The 16,463-nt window shown below is 34.4% G+C and overlaps 1 protein-coding gene across 1 annotated transcript; it reads right to left on the reverse strand.

Moving 5' to 3' along the window:
• Window positions 1–13,943: 13,943 nt before the first annotated feature.
• Window positions 13,944–15,886, reverse strand: LOC131060353 (uncharacterized). Its single transcript, XM_057993531.2, has 4 exons — window positions 15,324–15,886; window positions 14,673–15,237; window positions 14,506–14,581; window positions 13,944–14,149 (listed from the first exon to the last, which is right to left on the reverse strand). Exons 1-4 carry the CDS (start codon window positions 15,485–15,487, stop codon window positions 13,944–13,946), a joined length of 1,011 nt encoding a protein of 336 aa, XP_057849514.2. The 5' UTR covers window positions 15,488–15,886.
• Between the last annotated feature and the right edge of the window lie 577 nt (window positions 15,887–16,463).

A 16,463-nucleotide genomic window follows, 5' to 3' on the forward strand; every position in this document is an offset into this window, starting at 1 on the left:
GACTGGGATTGTTATTTCTGATCTAGGTCATAGATTGTTACAATATATGAATGGGTTTGTATCAACTTTGATGGTCACTTCAACTCCATTAGGTGGGAAATTGATACATCGGTGATATATTGAGGGAACAACTCTCATTTCATGAATCCATGGGCATCCCAAGAGTATGTTGTATGTGAGATCTAGATCAAGGACTTGACAAACCACATCCTTCGTAACTGGCCCAACTCTAAGAGGTAAAGTGACTGTGCCTTTAGATGAACGTTCTTCGTCATCATATGCCTTAATGGTGATTGCATGTGTATAATTCATAGCTTTTTCAGAATATCCCAATTTTTTAATAGTATTCAATGTACATATATTAAGACCAACTCCTCCATCTATTAGAACTCATTTTATTTGTTGTTTGTGTAGGAAGGCTTCAATGTGTAAAGGTGCATTATGTGGTTAGCTCACAGAGGCATCATCAACTTCTATGAATGTAAGAGAATGTGGAACGGAAAGGTATCCCACCATGGCTTGAAACTGGTCCACGGTCAGATCAGTGGGAACATTAGTGTCTCTCAAATTTTTGTCAAGAATGGACTTATGTGTGGGGGATATGCGTAAAAGCTCTAGGATGAAGATAAGCGCGGGTGTCTTCCCTAACTGTTCCACCAGATCATACTCAGGTTTGGTTGGCGAGGAAGTGATATTTTTAGCTGGAGCACCTTGCAAAGTGAATTTACCTCGACGAGCTAAAACATTACATTCAGAGGTAGGTTCGAAAGAAGATGCAATGCCTTTTAGGACAACCTTCGGTCTTTGGGCAGAATTTTCAGGTGTTTTGTCCTCGATGATAATGGTAGAGACATAATTGTCCATCGAAATGCGATTGATAGTTGAATCATAGTTATAGGATGCTTTGGTATAGTTGGTCTACTCATCTGTGGCTTTAGCTTTTCCCTTGTCATGTTTTGGGAATGGTTCTTTAAACATTTCATGTTCTTGATTGGATGAGTGTCCCTCGATCTCAATGTCACCTCTATCAATAAGATCTTGTATAATGTTCTTCAGCCGATGACAATTTCCTGTTTTATGGCCCTTGCTCTTGTGATACTCATAGTACTCATCATCATTCCACCAATTTGGTTTGACCTTTGGCTCATATGGAGGCATATCTGGAATTGTATTAATTTTGTTTGCCACTAGCTTCTTGAAAGCTGACTCAAGTGGTTCTCCCAATGGGGTTTATTTCCTTCATGGTTTTGAAGTTGTTTGAGTATTCACTTGATTGTTTGTAGAGCTTGATCTAGAAAAAATAATTTTGGGTCATACTGTATTGGCATCAACAACACCATCATTGACTGTGTTCTTGTTTTTATTCCAAAATCTTGGCTTGTCTTTTCCTTTAAAGTCCTCTTTGTTTTCTTTGAATATTTTGACGATGCCTTGCTCGATTAGGACCTTCTCTATTGCTAAGCCTTTTTTAATGACACCCTTGAAAGTGGACAAGCAAGCCTTTCTTAGATCATAACCAATTTCTCTATGGACATTCTGGGTGAACATCTCTACCATTTGTTTTTGTGGAATTTCACAAGAGCATCTGCAAGCTATATTTCTCCATCTTTATAAAAATGATGAAAAAGATTCTCCATCTTTTTGTTTGGTGTTGCACAAAGTGGTGACTGATATGTCTGTCTCTATGTTGTATGAGAAATGTTGGATAAATGCCTCTGCCAAGTCACCCCATGACTTAATTCCAGGTGGGAGTTGTGAGAACCATTCCATAGCTTGATCACCTAAGCTTTGTGGGAATAATCTCATCAAATATGTATGTGCCTTAGGATCCCCTTTTTCCTCTGTACTTATCAAACTTAGGTGTCACAAAGTGTGTAGGAAATGGAGGCATTGGAATGCTTTTGTCAAATGGATAGGGACATATGTCTCTCATTGTGTAAGTTGGCTTCGATGTATTTATGTCCTCCATTTTCTTTTGTAAGTCCTTAATTTTCTGTTCCAAATTGTTCTTAGGTGGTGACCGACTTCTTGGACCATATCCCATGCTCGAGCCACTGGGTGGGGGCAGAGCATACTGCATATATGGATGGTATTGATCATACACACGTTCATATGGAGGAAGTCTATAGTGATGTTGCGTATAGGGACCACTTGGTATAGATTCATGATGAGGAATAGAATATATGTTTTGTCCATGTATACCATACTCTATAGGCATGTCATGAGTTTGTTCTTGTGTAGTGCCCCCAAATTTGACATGGGGTTTTCTCGTGTCCAAATTTTGAGCATGCCTTTGGATATCCAATTGCTTTGGTGGTTGGTCCTTAGCATTGGTATGTGATTGAGTATATTTTTCTGCATAAGACTTCCATAATGGTCTGCAAAGGTGAGTATCATATGCTTGACCATGTGTATGTGGGACCTTGGGTTTTTGAAAGAAAGATGATGGAGACTCAGGCATGAAACATGGTCCTCTATTGCCTCCACTATTAGGCTTCCTTTGATCCATGTTGAGTTGAGGTTCTTGCAAAGGTTGATTTTCCATTATTTGAGACATGTCAAAATCACAAAGGATCTTGGCTCCACTTTGTACCATCACTTGTAGAAAATATTGTCTCTCTCCTCATTATTTCCTCAACCAATTGATTGAAACAGGGATCCATAATGAAGTCTTCCACTTCTGCTGAATGTACGAAAAATTTGTCCATATTGTCATTGTGTGTATCATTGTTGTTTTTAGTGTCCATGTTCTCAACATTTGGAATGTTTCTATAAGCATCCATGTCAGGTAATATGGTATGTGCAGAATTGAAAAATACATCATTGTCATACTCATAGGCACTCATGTTTGTGGACTCTTGAGCCTCTTTAGTTTCTCTCCTATATTTTTGGGAATGAGTTTCAGCCATGAACTAGGTATTGACCAAGATGTGGGAGACTAGATGAAAATGCAAAAGAGTATGGAAGACCAAGAGTTGGATGGAATGTAACTGAATCTGAGGTTTACTTGCAATGTCCAAAGTGTAAGACCAAGTATATATGTAGTAGATTAGGTGTGGCTTCCAAAGAGATGATAGTTTCTTTTGATGAGGTAAGTTGACCTTGACTCTAAGTAAGACCAAATGAGACCCAAAGGTGATAAACCTTGATGATGGACCACTTAGCAAAATATTGTTGTATGTAGTGTGTTGACAAAGCAAGATGAGGACAAGCAAGTGACCTTTTGATTCAAGTTTAGACAAATGTGAATGTAATGTAAGGTGTAAAGCAATGATGGACTTTGTGAGACCCAGAAATAGGCTGAATTCTAGATGAAAACCCAAAGAGATAACCTAGGAAGCTCAATAAGTCTGAAATTGACTGTTCTTGTTTGCTGGATTGTAAATTTTTCTAATTATGAACACAAATGTGCTTGTATACTTTACAGACGCGGTTAAATGACATAGACATGGTTGAAGACTGCATAGACGCATTTCTAGAAACTAAGTGCAATTTTCTCAATTTTGTGAAGTTGTTGTTGTGACCAAATCTGAATTTGTGACTAATTTTCATGACAAGAGGACACAATGTTGATGAGGACTCAATGTTTGCAAGTGTTTGGACTCAAAATGACTCAAAATAAAGTGTGTTGTTTGATGTAAAAATGTTTTGCATACACTTGAAGACACAAAAGACACAATGTTTTGATGTTTGATCTTGAATGTTTGAATGTTCAAAAGAAGACAAGCACAATTCTTATGGTTGGCCTGGACAATAGTTGTTGATCCCACTTGGGGTTTCCCCCGAGGCTACGCTATTTAAAATAGATACTTAGATTCTTGACCCCACTGGCTCCACCCTCGGCACTCACTTCTCTAGGGCAGCCAAGCATTAGTCCCCACAAAAACTCCCCATGGCAAACTTTGTATCTCTACTAAGAACTATATGTGTGTGGGCCGCTCCAGAGGTCTGACCTCCTGCCCCAACAACTAGAAGGATTTTGGCTTTCTAATTAACAAAAATGTGATAGTAAGGGCATCCGCTCATGTGGCCATACATGCGACACTTTCAGCTTTGTAAATACAGAAGGCTCCCAGCCGGTAGGGGTTACACCCTTCAATTGATCAAATAAATTCGATCAAACGGGTTTATGGGGAGATATAGTATCGGTATGAACGAATCAACACACGTTACCCATGACTTTCACCATGGATATAGTTATTTATAGTAGTTCAGAAAAGGTGGGTTTTCCTCGCTACCACTTGGGTCATTCTCTCCTCACTAGTAGTCCTAATGACCACATGGGGAGACAGACCCTCTAGAGATTAAACAAAAAGAGCCTATTGCTCAAGACACAAAAGACACTGGTTCAATTTTAGTGCACCAATTGAAGTGTTTGGTAATCTATGAAAAGAAGGCAAACAATAAAGATAAAAAACCCTTGCCAAAATTTTGTAACAAATATTTGTTAGTAGTTTTGCAATAATACACCTCCTGCAAGCACACAAGCTACGCAAATTTTAGATTCAAAAGACTTTGTGAAATAGGGGCCTTCGACAAGACATTTTTTTTGATAGATTCAAAGATCTGATTATTCCATGATTTCTTTTGCATCATAAAAAAAGACCAGCTGTAAAATTTCAAGAAATTTTTAGAAATGTAAGAAAATCCAAAAAATTTGCTAATTTGCTCCAAAAATTATTTTTTTATGAAAAATCATAAAAAATTCATATAAAATGCACAATCGATCCAAAAATCTAAAACTTTCATTGGACACTCCCAATATCCTTCCAAGCCTGCATAAAAAAATTCCTGCAAAATTGCCAAGCAATTTGTGCAATATGATCAAAATAATGCAAAACCCTAACTTTTAAAGATCCATTTTTTTAGGAATGATTTTGCTTCAAAATTAAAATAACAAAGAACAGATCCTATGTATAATTTTAAGAAATTTCCAAAAATGTAAGAAAATCCAAAAAATTCTCTCATTTTCTCTCAAAATTATTTTTTTATGAAAATGCATAAAAAATTCATATAATATTCAAATATGCTCCAAAAAATTAGATTTTTTACTGAGAACCTATGATAATGTTCTTGACCTGCAAAAAAAAATTTGATGCTAAAATGCAAATCCATTTGTGATATCAGATCCAAATAATGAAAAACCCTAATTTTTAAAGATCCATTTTTTTAGGAAATATTTTGCATCAAAATTAAAATCACAAAGAACAGATCTTGTGTATAATTCTGAGAGATTTCCAAAAATGTAAGAAAATCCAAAAAATTCTTTCATTTGCTCTCAAAATTATTTTTTAATGAAAATTCATAAAATATTCATGGAAATACAAATGTGATCCAAAAATTATGAATTTTTGATTGAGAGCTCTTGATATTGTCTTGAACCTGCCAACAAAATGTGGTACAAAAATTCCAAGCTGTTTGTGAAATCGAATAAGATCTCTTCAAGATCTTAATTTTGTGTCCAAAACCTTGGCTGCACAAGGTTATTCTCCAAATTGTTGTACAAAACCACAATATAAGGTTAGAAAAATCTGCAAAAAACATAGATCTAACAAAATCTCATGTCCCACGGGGCAAGCCAAAATGTTTATGGTGAAAAGTGGAATAACAATATTGAAAGACTAAATAGATTCAACCACAAAACCCTAGCCTAATAACAACAAAGATCCACCATAACATATGAAGATTACCTAAGACAATGCAAATCAAATAAAATCACAAATATTATACCATCACATGTCCAATAGGGTTTGGATCTCCATTCTTCCTATCTCCATTGATCTTGCTTGATATATTTGCTCTCAAATTTTATGTGTGCACAAGAGCTCAACAAAGAATGGAAATGTGGTTGCAAGTAGGCTTGAGAATTCAAAAGCATAGTTGAGTAGAATGATTAGAATGTGTAGTTGAATTGAATAGGGTTGATAATGAAAGAGAGTATCCTCTTATATAGAAGACACTATAAGAAATGGAGGGATAAGATTGAGAGGTGTAAAAGATAAATGGTCGGCTAGGATTGAAGGGTAGGTAAAAGAAATAAGAAAATAATGAGGGGTTAGGTAGTGTAGGAATTAAGAGATGAATGACATGTGTCATAAGTAGAAAAGACTACTGAATTAATTAAATAAATAAAGATTTAATTAATTAATAGAGGAAGTGGGATCAATTAAATAAATAAAATATTTATTTAATTTAGGAAAAGGGGAATTTAAATAAATAAAGGTATTTATTTAAATGAGAAATAAGGCTAGAAGAGGATACATGAATTAATTAAATAAATAAAGATTTATTCAATTAATAGAAGAATTAGGCTTAAAATAATTAATTAGATAGGACAATTTTAGGTGTCTACAATATATACAAAAAATGAATACAAAACAATTCGCCGATGATATATACAAAATTCTCAAAATAATTCTATCTTGAACCATAAAATCATTGTAATGCTCCAACACATTGAACACTTGTAGATGACCCAAAATTGTTCAAGTGAGCTTGTTGGAGCAACTCTAACCTGTATTGTGTCAAGTATTGCCTCGTGGTCGGATTCACAAACTTTCCATAAATTCTTGTTATGAGGTCTACCATGATACTTAATCAATTGAATATTTGTTGTAACAACAAGGTTAGAGAAATGGAGAACATGTCTATGTGTTTCAAAGTCCTCGAATAACCAAACATCAGAATTCTTGATAGGGTATCTCCTAAGCCATGTGCCTGCCATGACAACAGACCCTATTGGGTACTCAATACCCTCTCTGTGAATGATTATGGTTGTCAATTTTCTTTTATGCTCAATACAACAACACAAAAAGTAATTTGTTCCTTCTTCATTATTCTCTTTTGTAACTATTGCATACACATGATCTGCATTTTATAGAATGATAATTAATACCAAAAATAATGTGTGATGTAAAAAAATGAGCCAAAAAATTTCCTGCAAAAAAATTAACCAAAAAAAATTACTTGTTGCCACTAGGTCTGATACATGGTTGAAATCCATCGATGCTTCCATCTCGTTCAATTGCAGTGCTTTGGAAACTTGATATGTATTAATGGGAACCAATGATCGACAATACCGTTTTTCAACCCACTCTTGTGATTCACATTTTTCCCACAAAAATTACATACATGAAGAGAAAAAACATGCACTCTGTTTAGTATAAATTACCGGTGAACTTGCATTTGAACTTCTAAATGAGTGCATGTCACTTGATCCTACAACTGTACAACAATCTTGATAGTTTTCAATGTCAAATTAACTAATCAACCAAAAATATCTATGAATCGTAGACATACCTACATTACCCGATCTCATTGTAGAGTTACACCACTACACAATTGTTGTTTCATCTATCAACTCAGCACCACCTTCGTACTTCAATTCTTCTCTAGCTAAGGCTCTTTTTATGCATGCTCTTTTTCCATCGTGCTCACCCTTTCCATGTCCAGTCTTAGTGAAATTCCAAAAATGTTGTACACCACTTGTCACATGCATCCTAGTCAACCAATAGAACATCCTTGCATTCTTGAATTATGAGGTGCAATTATTTGACCATATTATGTGTTGGTTGTATCGTATGTTTCTTTCCCTTAAATTATCATAGAAAACTTTAAAGAATCCTTGCACAAACTTTGACGAATGAGTACAATCCTCACTTATGTAGAAGTGATACTCTCTTAAAACCTTTATATCCTCCCCTGTGCTATAATCTGCATGCATGAATGCTATGTGTACACAAATAGTAACTTGTATAGAATGGTAATACAAAGATTGCCCTTAATTTTGAGGTTGTAGTGTATATTCTCAGCAAAATCAATGATAGAGACAATGGTACCAAGAGGAAATGTGTCCTTACATAACTTGAATTTCTCATCTAACCATCGAGCTCTATGTGTATGCATTATGTACTCATAAACTAGTTTCTCTTGAAACATTTTTATAAATTCGGCTACACATATATCATTTTCACTAACTCACATCTCTTCAATTCCTTTCCATCTTTAACCCCATATGCGATTGTCTTGCATTTTCCAAAAGAAACTAGTTTCTTACCAATTTCATGTGTGCTCTCCAAATATACACATCTTGGTAAATGTTGCAAACTGCCACATGTAGCACAAGAACCTTTCAAACACATCATCTTATAATAAATGCAACCATCATCTCTTTTAATAGCACACTTGAAAAAAATTCTCTTGGTGACTTAAGAGGTGCTTGTATATTGCATTCCTGCAAAACATCGTTAGTGTGCAAAGTACAACATACATGACGATAAATATCATAGTGCATGGAAAATTTAGTATGCATCCTACAACAACACATGGTGCATACATGATTAATCTTAACATAAAAAGGTTTTTCCATTTAAAAAAATCTTTGACTAATTCTTACTTGAGGAAACTTTTGAGGGAGTCTTTCATATAATTTTGTTTGATTCATATCCAAATAATGTTTGGCATGTGGCTCATGATTTCTAGATCCAACTCGCCTTCTAACATCTCTTTGGTTGGGAAAAGCCCTTGTGTTGTCATGCCAAAAATTTTCAATTAATATTTTTAGTGTATCAACAACAACCTCGTCTTTGCATGGTAGTCTAGCCGAGAGCGCCCAAAGAGAATTATTGTTAGGATCCTCTATTTTCTCCTGCCTCTCTAATGCTTTACGTAATGTTGTTCTATTTATGTTTAATGACTTGTTTGTTTTTCTCATCAAACGATCTTTTTTATTTTCTTGCTCATTATGGTTGATGTAATATCACATTGAGTAACATTAGAATCTTTAGTACATGACTTTGAACCAATTGCTTGATATTCATCAAATAGATTTCTCACAATAGTTCTTTCACTATTACTTTCACAGGATCTTAAGCCTAGAATTTTCATTTGGATCTAAATTTCAAATTTTTAATCATTTCAACAAATAAGTGGCATCTTGCAGTTTGATTTAAGTTTTCAAAAATAGTGTTGCCATATTCTTTTAACCATTCTTCTACAAGTTCGTTCGTGTAATTTATCGAGCATTGGCTTCAAAATATTCTCATCGATGTTAATTAGATACTTTGGTTTCCTACAAATAATTCTAGGAGGTGTTAACATTGGTGCATTACGTGCATTAGGTACATTCATCGCATCAAATTGAGCTAGTGTATGTTCATCATTTGATTGATTACTCATTGTGGTCTCTTCTTCAATTGCATTAGGTTCACCCGGTAAATCAAATTTTGTTGGTGCAAATTCATCGTTTGTTTGATTATTGACTGTGATTTTTTCTTCAATTGCATTAGGTTCATTCGGTAAATCAATTGTTGTCGGTGCATATTCATCGTTTATTTAATTATTATTTGTGATTTCTTCTTCAATTGCATTAGGTTCATTTGGTACATCTAATTGAGATGTTGTAGATGACATACCTTCTTGTCCCATTGTTCTTAGTTTACATAATCTCTTCATATGTTTCCTTTGTCTTTCCTTTTCAACTTGTCGTTGTCCGGTTGTTCCTCACTTGTTCTTTCCCATAGTTAATAACTATTGTCCTAAATAGAATCATTTTACACATATATGTTACAAAAACTTATACAATCAAATCACCATAAAAAATGAGTATTATCATTATTTTTAATAATCAAAACTACTAAACAATCAGAATAACATTGATTATATTTGTAATGGTAAAACTCGGATCTCTTGGTCTTATAGTAAATTGTGGCTTTAAGGGTTAGATAATAAATTTTGGGTGTTTAAATATTTAGGACAAAATTAAATTAATGAGAATAGATTTTTGGTTACAATCTTATCTAAAAATCTATAATTTAATTTTGAAAGTTCGAATTTTATTTAAAGTAGAGGGTCTTCAATACCTCAAGTAAAAATTGTTTCATGATATATGAAATAAGGAAAATCTTGGAGGCCTAAGGAGCACTGTAGAGCTTATTAAATTAGGCGTGGGAGTGTACTAACTTCCTCAAGGTTGTCTTGATCAAGTAAGATTGAATCAAATGGTAAAAGGAATGTGATAAGTGGGGTAGGCAATTCATACATATATGTGGATGACAAGGAATAATAATCAATTGTTTATTGTTGATGTAAACCACTTAGTCCCTCTATGCCAAAATGGGCCTTAAAGTGTTTCTTTGACACCGAGAGTAAATTAATAAAGAGAAGATGATCTTTCATTCAATAATGATAGTGGTTGATTGATGCACCTACAAAATGAAATGAGAATATATTCTTTTGGAGTATTTAATACATTTCAATACGTCACAATTGATCTTGCAAATAAATACAACAGTGTCACTATATATACAACACTAAACACATTGAGATTTAAATTTTAATCTTCATAAGAATAAATAACAACCATATGTAAAAAAATTTAACTTTAAAATATGAAAAATCAAATTTTAAAAAATATATATTAACAATCTTATTAAAAACAAGAACACAAATATATGATTATATTAGAAGTAGATAAATTATTAATTTATCTAAAATTAAAAATAGTATAATTATATATGTGACAATAGGGATTCTCATGATTACATAACAAGTATTTATCAAATTCATTTAACAAGTATATATCAAATTCATTTACATTAAACTCATTAACCAATAATTAATAAACTACTCACTTATAAAATTTCTAATGTAAAGTAGGATTCCATGTTTATTTCAAATGTAAACAAAAAGAGGTAAGAACAATCAAATTTCCACAGTTCATGATGATTGTTGTAAATGTTTTTGGATTACACCTTGTTAATTTTTATTGCATCAACGTTTTGGATCCGAGAAACATTTACAACAAAAGAAGTGTAATCCAGAAACATTTACAACAAAAAAAGATAGTTAAAGCATGTTATGAAAGTGGGACAAACACTTTAAAAAGCATAAATTGGTATAGGTTTTCGTGGACAAAAGATATGCTAATTAAAGTCATCAGATTTCCACAATCCATGCTATAAGTTTCTTGATGTTTTTGGATTAGTTTCTTGATGACAAAAAAAGAGGCACAATCTAATCCAGAGGATGCGTCTATTCTAGCGCCAAAATGACAGTACGGATTGACTAACACACGTGTTAGTCGTGTGTTTTACACCATCGATTTTGCAATAAATGACTGCGATTGACTAACACATCGCTATCACTTTGTACCAAAGATCCGTTTTGGAACCAATAGCCTAATCCAGAAATATCAAGAAACTTAAAAGATATGCCACGATCAAGTTTCACACAAATCTGTAGTATCACACCCCTATAAGTAGAACTCTTTCTCTGAGATTAGCACATTTTATATCGCCGATCGTGTTGTGGATATAGACGGATGTACGAATGTACTTACACGTATAAGACAAGACGTTGAGTAACTAGAGCCCCATTGAAAATGCACACGGCGGTTTCATTATTCCAACACGAAGGTACAGTCAAAATTAATGCATTGAACAATGGACATTGCATTGAGGAGATAATGAATGTGTATGGAATTATGTATTAAAAAATATATATTTTTAAAAAAAATTAAATTTTATATTTACACAATCTAATAAGAGTAAAGAAAAAAAGTATTTTTATAATCATGCAAAATAAAAATTAAATTTAGACTTATGATTTATTGATTAAATTAATTAAAAAATATAATTTAATAATGCATTAGTATTTTTCAAGGAACTAATAATTTAAGAAATTATTGTATTGAGAGTATTATTTTTTTCTAATGAAAATTATAGACAAACTAATTTAACAATTGAATGCATGAAATTTCCACAGTCTATATTGATATATTGTAATTTTTCTGATTATACAATCCAATCCAAAAAAAATTACAAATATAATTTAACAACTTTAGATAATATCAAAGATAACAAACAAGTATGCAACATGAATTATTTATGTTATGCTATTTCATAGTTCAGATGTAAATTATGCAATTTTCAATTTTTAAATAATTTAAATTTATGGAGAAAATGGTCATTTCCGTAAGTTTCAGGAGATGGGGATGTTGCAGGCGAAAATGGTGATACGGATGACTGCAGATATCTCTGGCTCTTCCTTGCGGAAGGCTTGCTCTTGTCCCTGCCTTGCCCTGTGCTTCGCCTAGTTTGGAGAAAGAGGCGTTCCTTCTCCCTGCCGGTTGGGAGGTGTCTCTTTTGTGCTCCTAGTTGTGTTTTGGGGTTTTTTTCTTTCCCTCTCTGGGTCCTCTGCGCCTTGTCTTCTCTGTTGGGAAGACGGATCTGGTTTCCCTGACAGAGTTTGTTACTGGGTGCGAAGCTGATAATCCCCATTCATTTATGGGGTCTACCTTTGGCTGTAACTGGGGTTTGAAGGCCGAAGGCCGTTTTTTTGGGTTTTCATGGTGTACCTTACTTGGATGAAGGTTTTCTCCCAGTCCATTTTCTCCTTGCTGGTTTGATAAGTTCTTTTTGGTTCTTTGTTGTCTGGTTCGGCTTGTTTGCGGTTGGTTGTGCCCTGTTTTTTGGTGCTTTGCTGTTGATGTCTATGTATCTTTCTTCTGCCTTAACCCTGCTAGTTGCCTTTACTGGTAACATCTATTGGTTTCCTGTGCATCGGGCCCCTTATCTCAGCCGTGCCGATTCTGGATCTGGGTGATGGGAAGATGCTCTCTTCTTTGCTAAGTCCCATGCTCCTCCTATTGAGGTGGAGACGGCTGCAGGGAATGCTGGTTCTGTGTGGAGTTGGTTTCCTTTTTTTGGTCCTTGAATGGGGTAAAAGGGATCTGGCTGCCCAGGTTTTTGGTTTCTTGAAGTGGGGTTTTTCTCCTCTTACGCTAGTTTGTCCTCCCACCTTTACTATTGAGGTGGAGATAGTTTCTGCGGTAGTGGCTAGGGCTTTGGATCTCCATTTGATTGATAAGGCAAAGCAATGTTCATTGGTTTTCATGATGGAGGGCTTCCCCAGATGAGTTGTTTCAGTTGTGGTTTTTTGTGGTACTGATGGCTCCAGGTTCCTGGCAGGTTGTGCATTTGATGGAGATGGCATAGCGATGTTTACTTTTCATGACGGAGGGCCTCCTTAGGTGAGTTGTTTCAGTTGTGGTTTTTTTTTGTGCTACTGATGGCTTCAGATTCCTGGCATGTTGCCCAGATGTTTCTTTTGTGTCTCCTATTGAAGTGAAGACTATTTTATCCTCTGTTGAGGCTATGATGGGCAGCGGTTTCTCTACTGCTGTTAATCTTCTAGAGGTGGATTCTGGGGTAGGTCCTGTAGGTCCTACTGAGAAACACATCTAGGCTGGAAGACAAGTTTTATTTTCAATGTTATTAGATTTCTACAATCTTCTAGTTTTTTTGGATTTTACTGTATAGATCATATTTTTTGATCACTTTTTTTATTAAGTCAGGTCTGCAATATTATCAATTTATTTTGTAGTGCTCTCTACTATCATTCTGATAATAGATGGCAGAGTGTGATCCCAAAAACATTGATGCAAAAAAACCTCACACAATCAAATCTAAAAGCATTATACAAGAAGCCCTATTTAATAAATCAATTTTTCACTCAAAAAAAACATTTAAAATGATTTGAATATTAATCATTTTTACCTAAACAATTAAATTTCATCCTTCAATTATTAATGCTTTTCTTCATAGTTTCCATAGAATCAAAATGAACTGTGTATATTCTAGAATAAAATTAAAACTTCAGAATTATTTCTTTTCATTCTTTTGATAAAAAAGAACTATTCAAGTTACAAATAATATATTTTAGATCATATAAATCTAGTACTTTTCTTTTCTTTTATTCTTTCATTTTTATTGGAAAGATGCATATAGAACAGCAGCTTGGTGGAGGAATCTCAAAGCCAAAAAGTCTGGAAGTATCAACACAGGCTGAATATAAAGAAATATTACATTAGGGAATCACCAAGCCAAAAAGTCTGGAAGTATCAATACAGGCTGAATTAAAGAAATATTACATTAACAAGACAGCTAAAAGCTCTTATCTTGAGCCCCACACTCAAGCAAGTGTGCAGCGCCAACTTTCAATAGTTTTTTCCCAATGAAAAAGTCGGGATCAACGAGAATCGCAGTGTCAAGTGGCCCAAATTTCATCACAATTCCAATGGGAAACGCAGGGTTTACTGCCCCAATTATAGTGACAGTACAATCTCCGTTGTCGTCAGCACTATCTACCCCTGCAATACAAATATTCATTCATCAGATTGTAGCAGAATAAGGCCGTTGCTCATGGGAAAGGCTTCCAAAATGAATTTTTATTATTTAGCACATTTAATTCTATAGGGTAGGTAAATATAAAATAATATAAAAATAATTAATAGAATTTTAAAAACTTTTTACAAATGATAAAAAATAATCTTCAAGTTGATGAAGCACCTTTTCTACTTTTCAAATATGATATCCTACAAAATTCTGCTATTTTTGAAAAAGATTTCTATTAATACTGCAACAAAAAAGTTTTTAAAGCCATCTATGTGACCCTAGTCTAAATCTATGGTTAGGGTTTGAAAGCTAAAAGGAAAAAGCAGCATACCTTCTTTTGCTTTAACCAACTTGATGAACATTGTTGTGTGATTCCGGCAGCCAAGATCCACAATTAACATAATTTTCTGTAAATTTTGAGCACAGACTATCTAATCGTTAAGACTTTCATATGAGTACAGGAACAGAAGTTACAAATAAATAGCCAGCTAGAGTTACCTGTTCACCGGGAGCCTGTATGGAGAAAAAATTTCCTTGATACCCTGGGGAGGGTCTTGGAAGTATTTTGCAGATTTCTCGCACTATTTTATCTCTGAACTGAACTTCATTTCCCCCTTCAGCAAACAGCAACCCTGTAATTGGCCGTATTGCTTTCAAAGCCTGGTGCCATTCGGCTCGCTCTTTCTCGGACATCTTCAACTGCCTCCACTTTTTGTTGTCTTCTGTAATGTTTTTAAGATAATCCGGTGAAATCAGGAAGAAAAGGGGTAAAATTATGAGCTTTGGATTTGTTGTGTCTCTCGCTTTCACAAAAGCAGAAAGTTCTATCATGGGCCACTTGGATTTCAGAAAATCCTTAGAGAGAAGTAAAACTGCTACTTTGCATGCCTTAGCGGCCTCCAGTATACGAGAGGGGAAATTTTCTCCCACTGGCAAGCTTTCACGATCTTCATCAAAAAAGCAGGACACACCTTGCTGTGTGAGGTCTCTGTGTAGCTGCCTAACGAAATTTTTCTGCTTACCGCTGTGACTGAGAAATACATCAAACTTCTGTCCGTGCTCTCTGTTGATCAAAATAATGAGTGAGTTTTAATGTTGGATTCTTTAGACGGAGAAAGACAGTAAGTAACATTCGAATATGTATCTCACCTGGGTTGAGAGGACTCGCTTGTGGGTGAACTTGTAGTGTTGTCGGTCTGATCCACTGGGAGGCAATTTGCAAACATTTCTATGCACAATAAATTGGATAAAAGCGCTAGTGAAAACTTACCAAAGAAACTCGTACATCTGTGCGCTGTGCAATTACAAGACATCGCTAGATCAGAAAATATTTCGACTGTTAAAATGTGTATATGAAATATAAAAAATTCAAAACAATGCCCTTAATTCCAATTAAAAAAAACCGTAAGTGCCTCTGATTTCATTATCATTATCATTGCTCCTGATTTTATTATCATTATCATTGCTCCCGTTTTCATTATCATTATCTTCGATTAAGCACTTTGGCCTATCATTTCCCTTGCTGATCTTGGATCTCCTGGATTGTGCCGATCCCATCTTCTCACTCTACACCAACTGAATAAAATCTCCAGCTTTAGAGTTAAACAAGGCCAATTTCTTTAGAACAGACATGTTTAGGGTTTCTGCACTGAAGAAAGGGGATGGTGGACAATTCGTCCATCGTCCCACCTAAACTTGCTATAAAAGTGCCCAGAGGGAACTTCCATGACAGTGCAGACATGTTTTCAGGCAAATGGCAATATGCCGACCAGCTAAAGGTGAGAATTATTACCCCAAAAGGGATTCCCCTGCTCAGATTCTTTTCCTTTTTGCTTTGGAGGAATAGACACTAGAATATTATATTAGCAATTGTACCTTTTTTTTTAATGAAATTGATAAATAGTGAAATGATTGACACATGAATTTGTAAGCTTTAATAGTCATATTTCTAGATATTGATAATTTAGGTAATATTCATTCCTACTCATAATTTATACAGGTCATAAAATAAAATTGACTTAATCCTATCACAATGAAATTTTTCTTTGAAAACCAATCATATAGAAGTGGTTCAATGGACAACACAAATTCATCTCATGTCCTTGAAAGAATCGAGATAATAAATTCATCCATAATTATTTGGTATCATTGTAAAGATTTGTTAGCTTTCCTAGTGGTTATGAATCATCATCAATATTAAAGTTGCCAATGTGTGTATGATAATTATGTGCTCTATAAACATGCTTGATTGTAAAAGTCTTTCTGTTTGTTGAAGTCTTTTCTTATTTA

This window comes from Cryptomeria japonica, chromosome 8 (assembly GCF_030272615.1).
Source record: "Cryptomeria japonica chromosome 8, Sugi_1.0, whole genome shotgun sequence".
Taxonomy (NCBI): domain Eukaryota; kingdom Viridiplantae; phylum Streptophyta; class Pinopsida; order Cupressales; family Cupressaceae; genus Cryptomeria; species Cryptomeria japonica.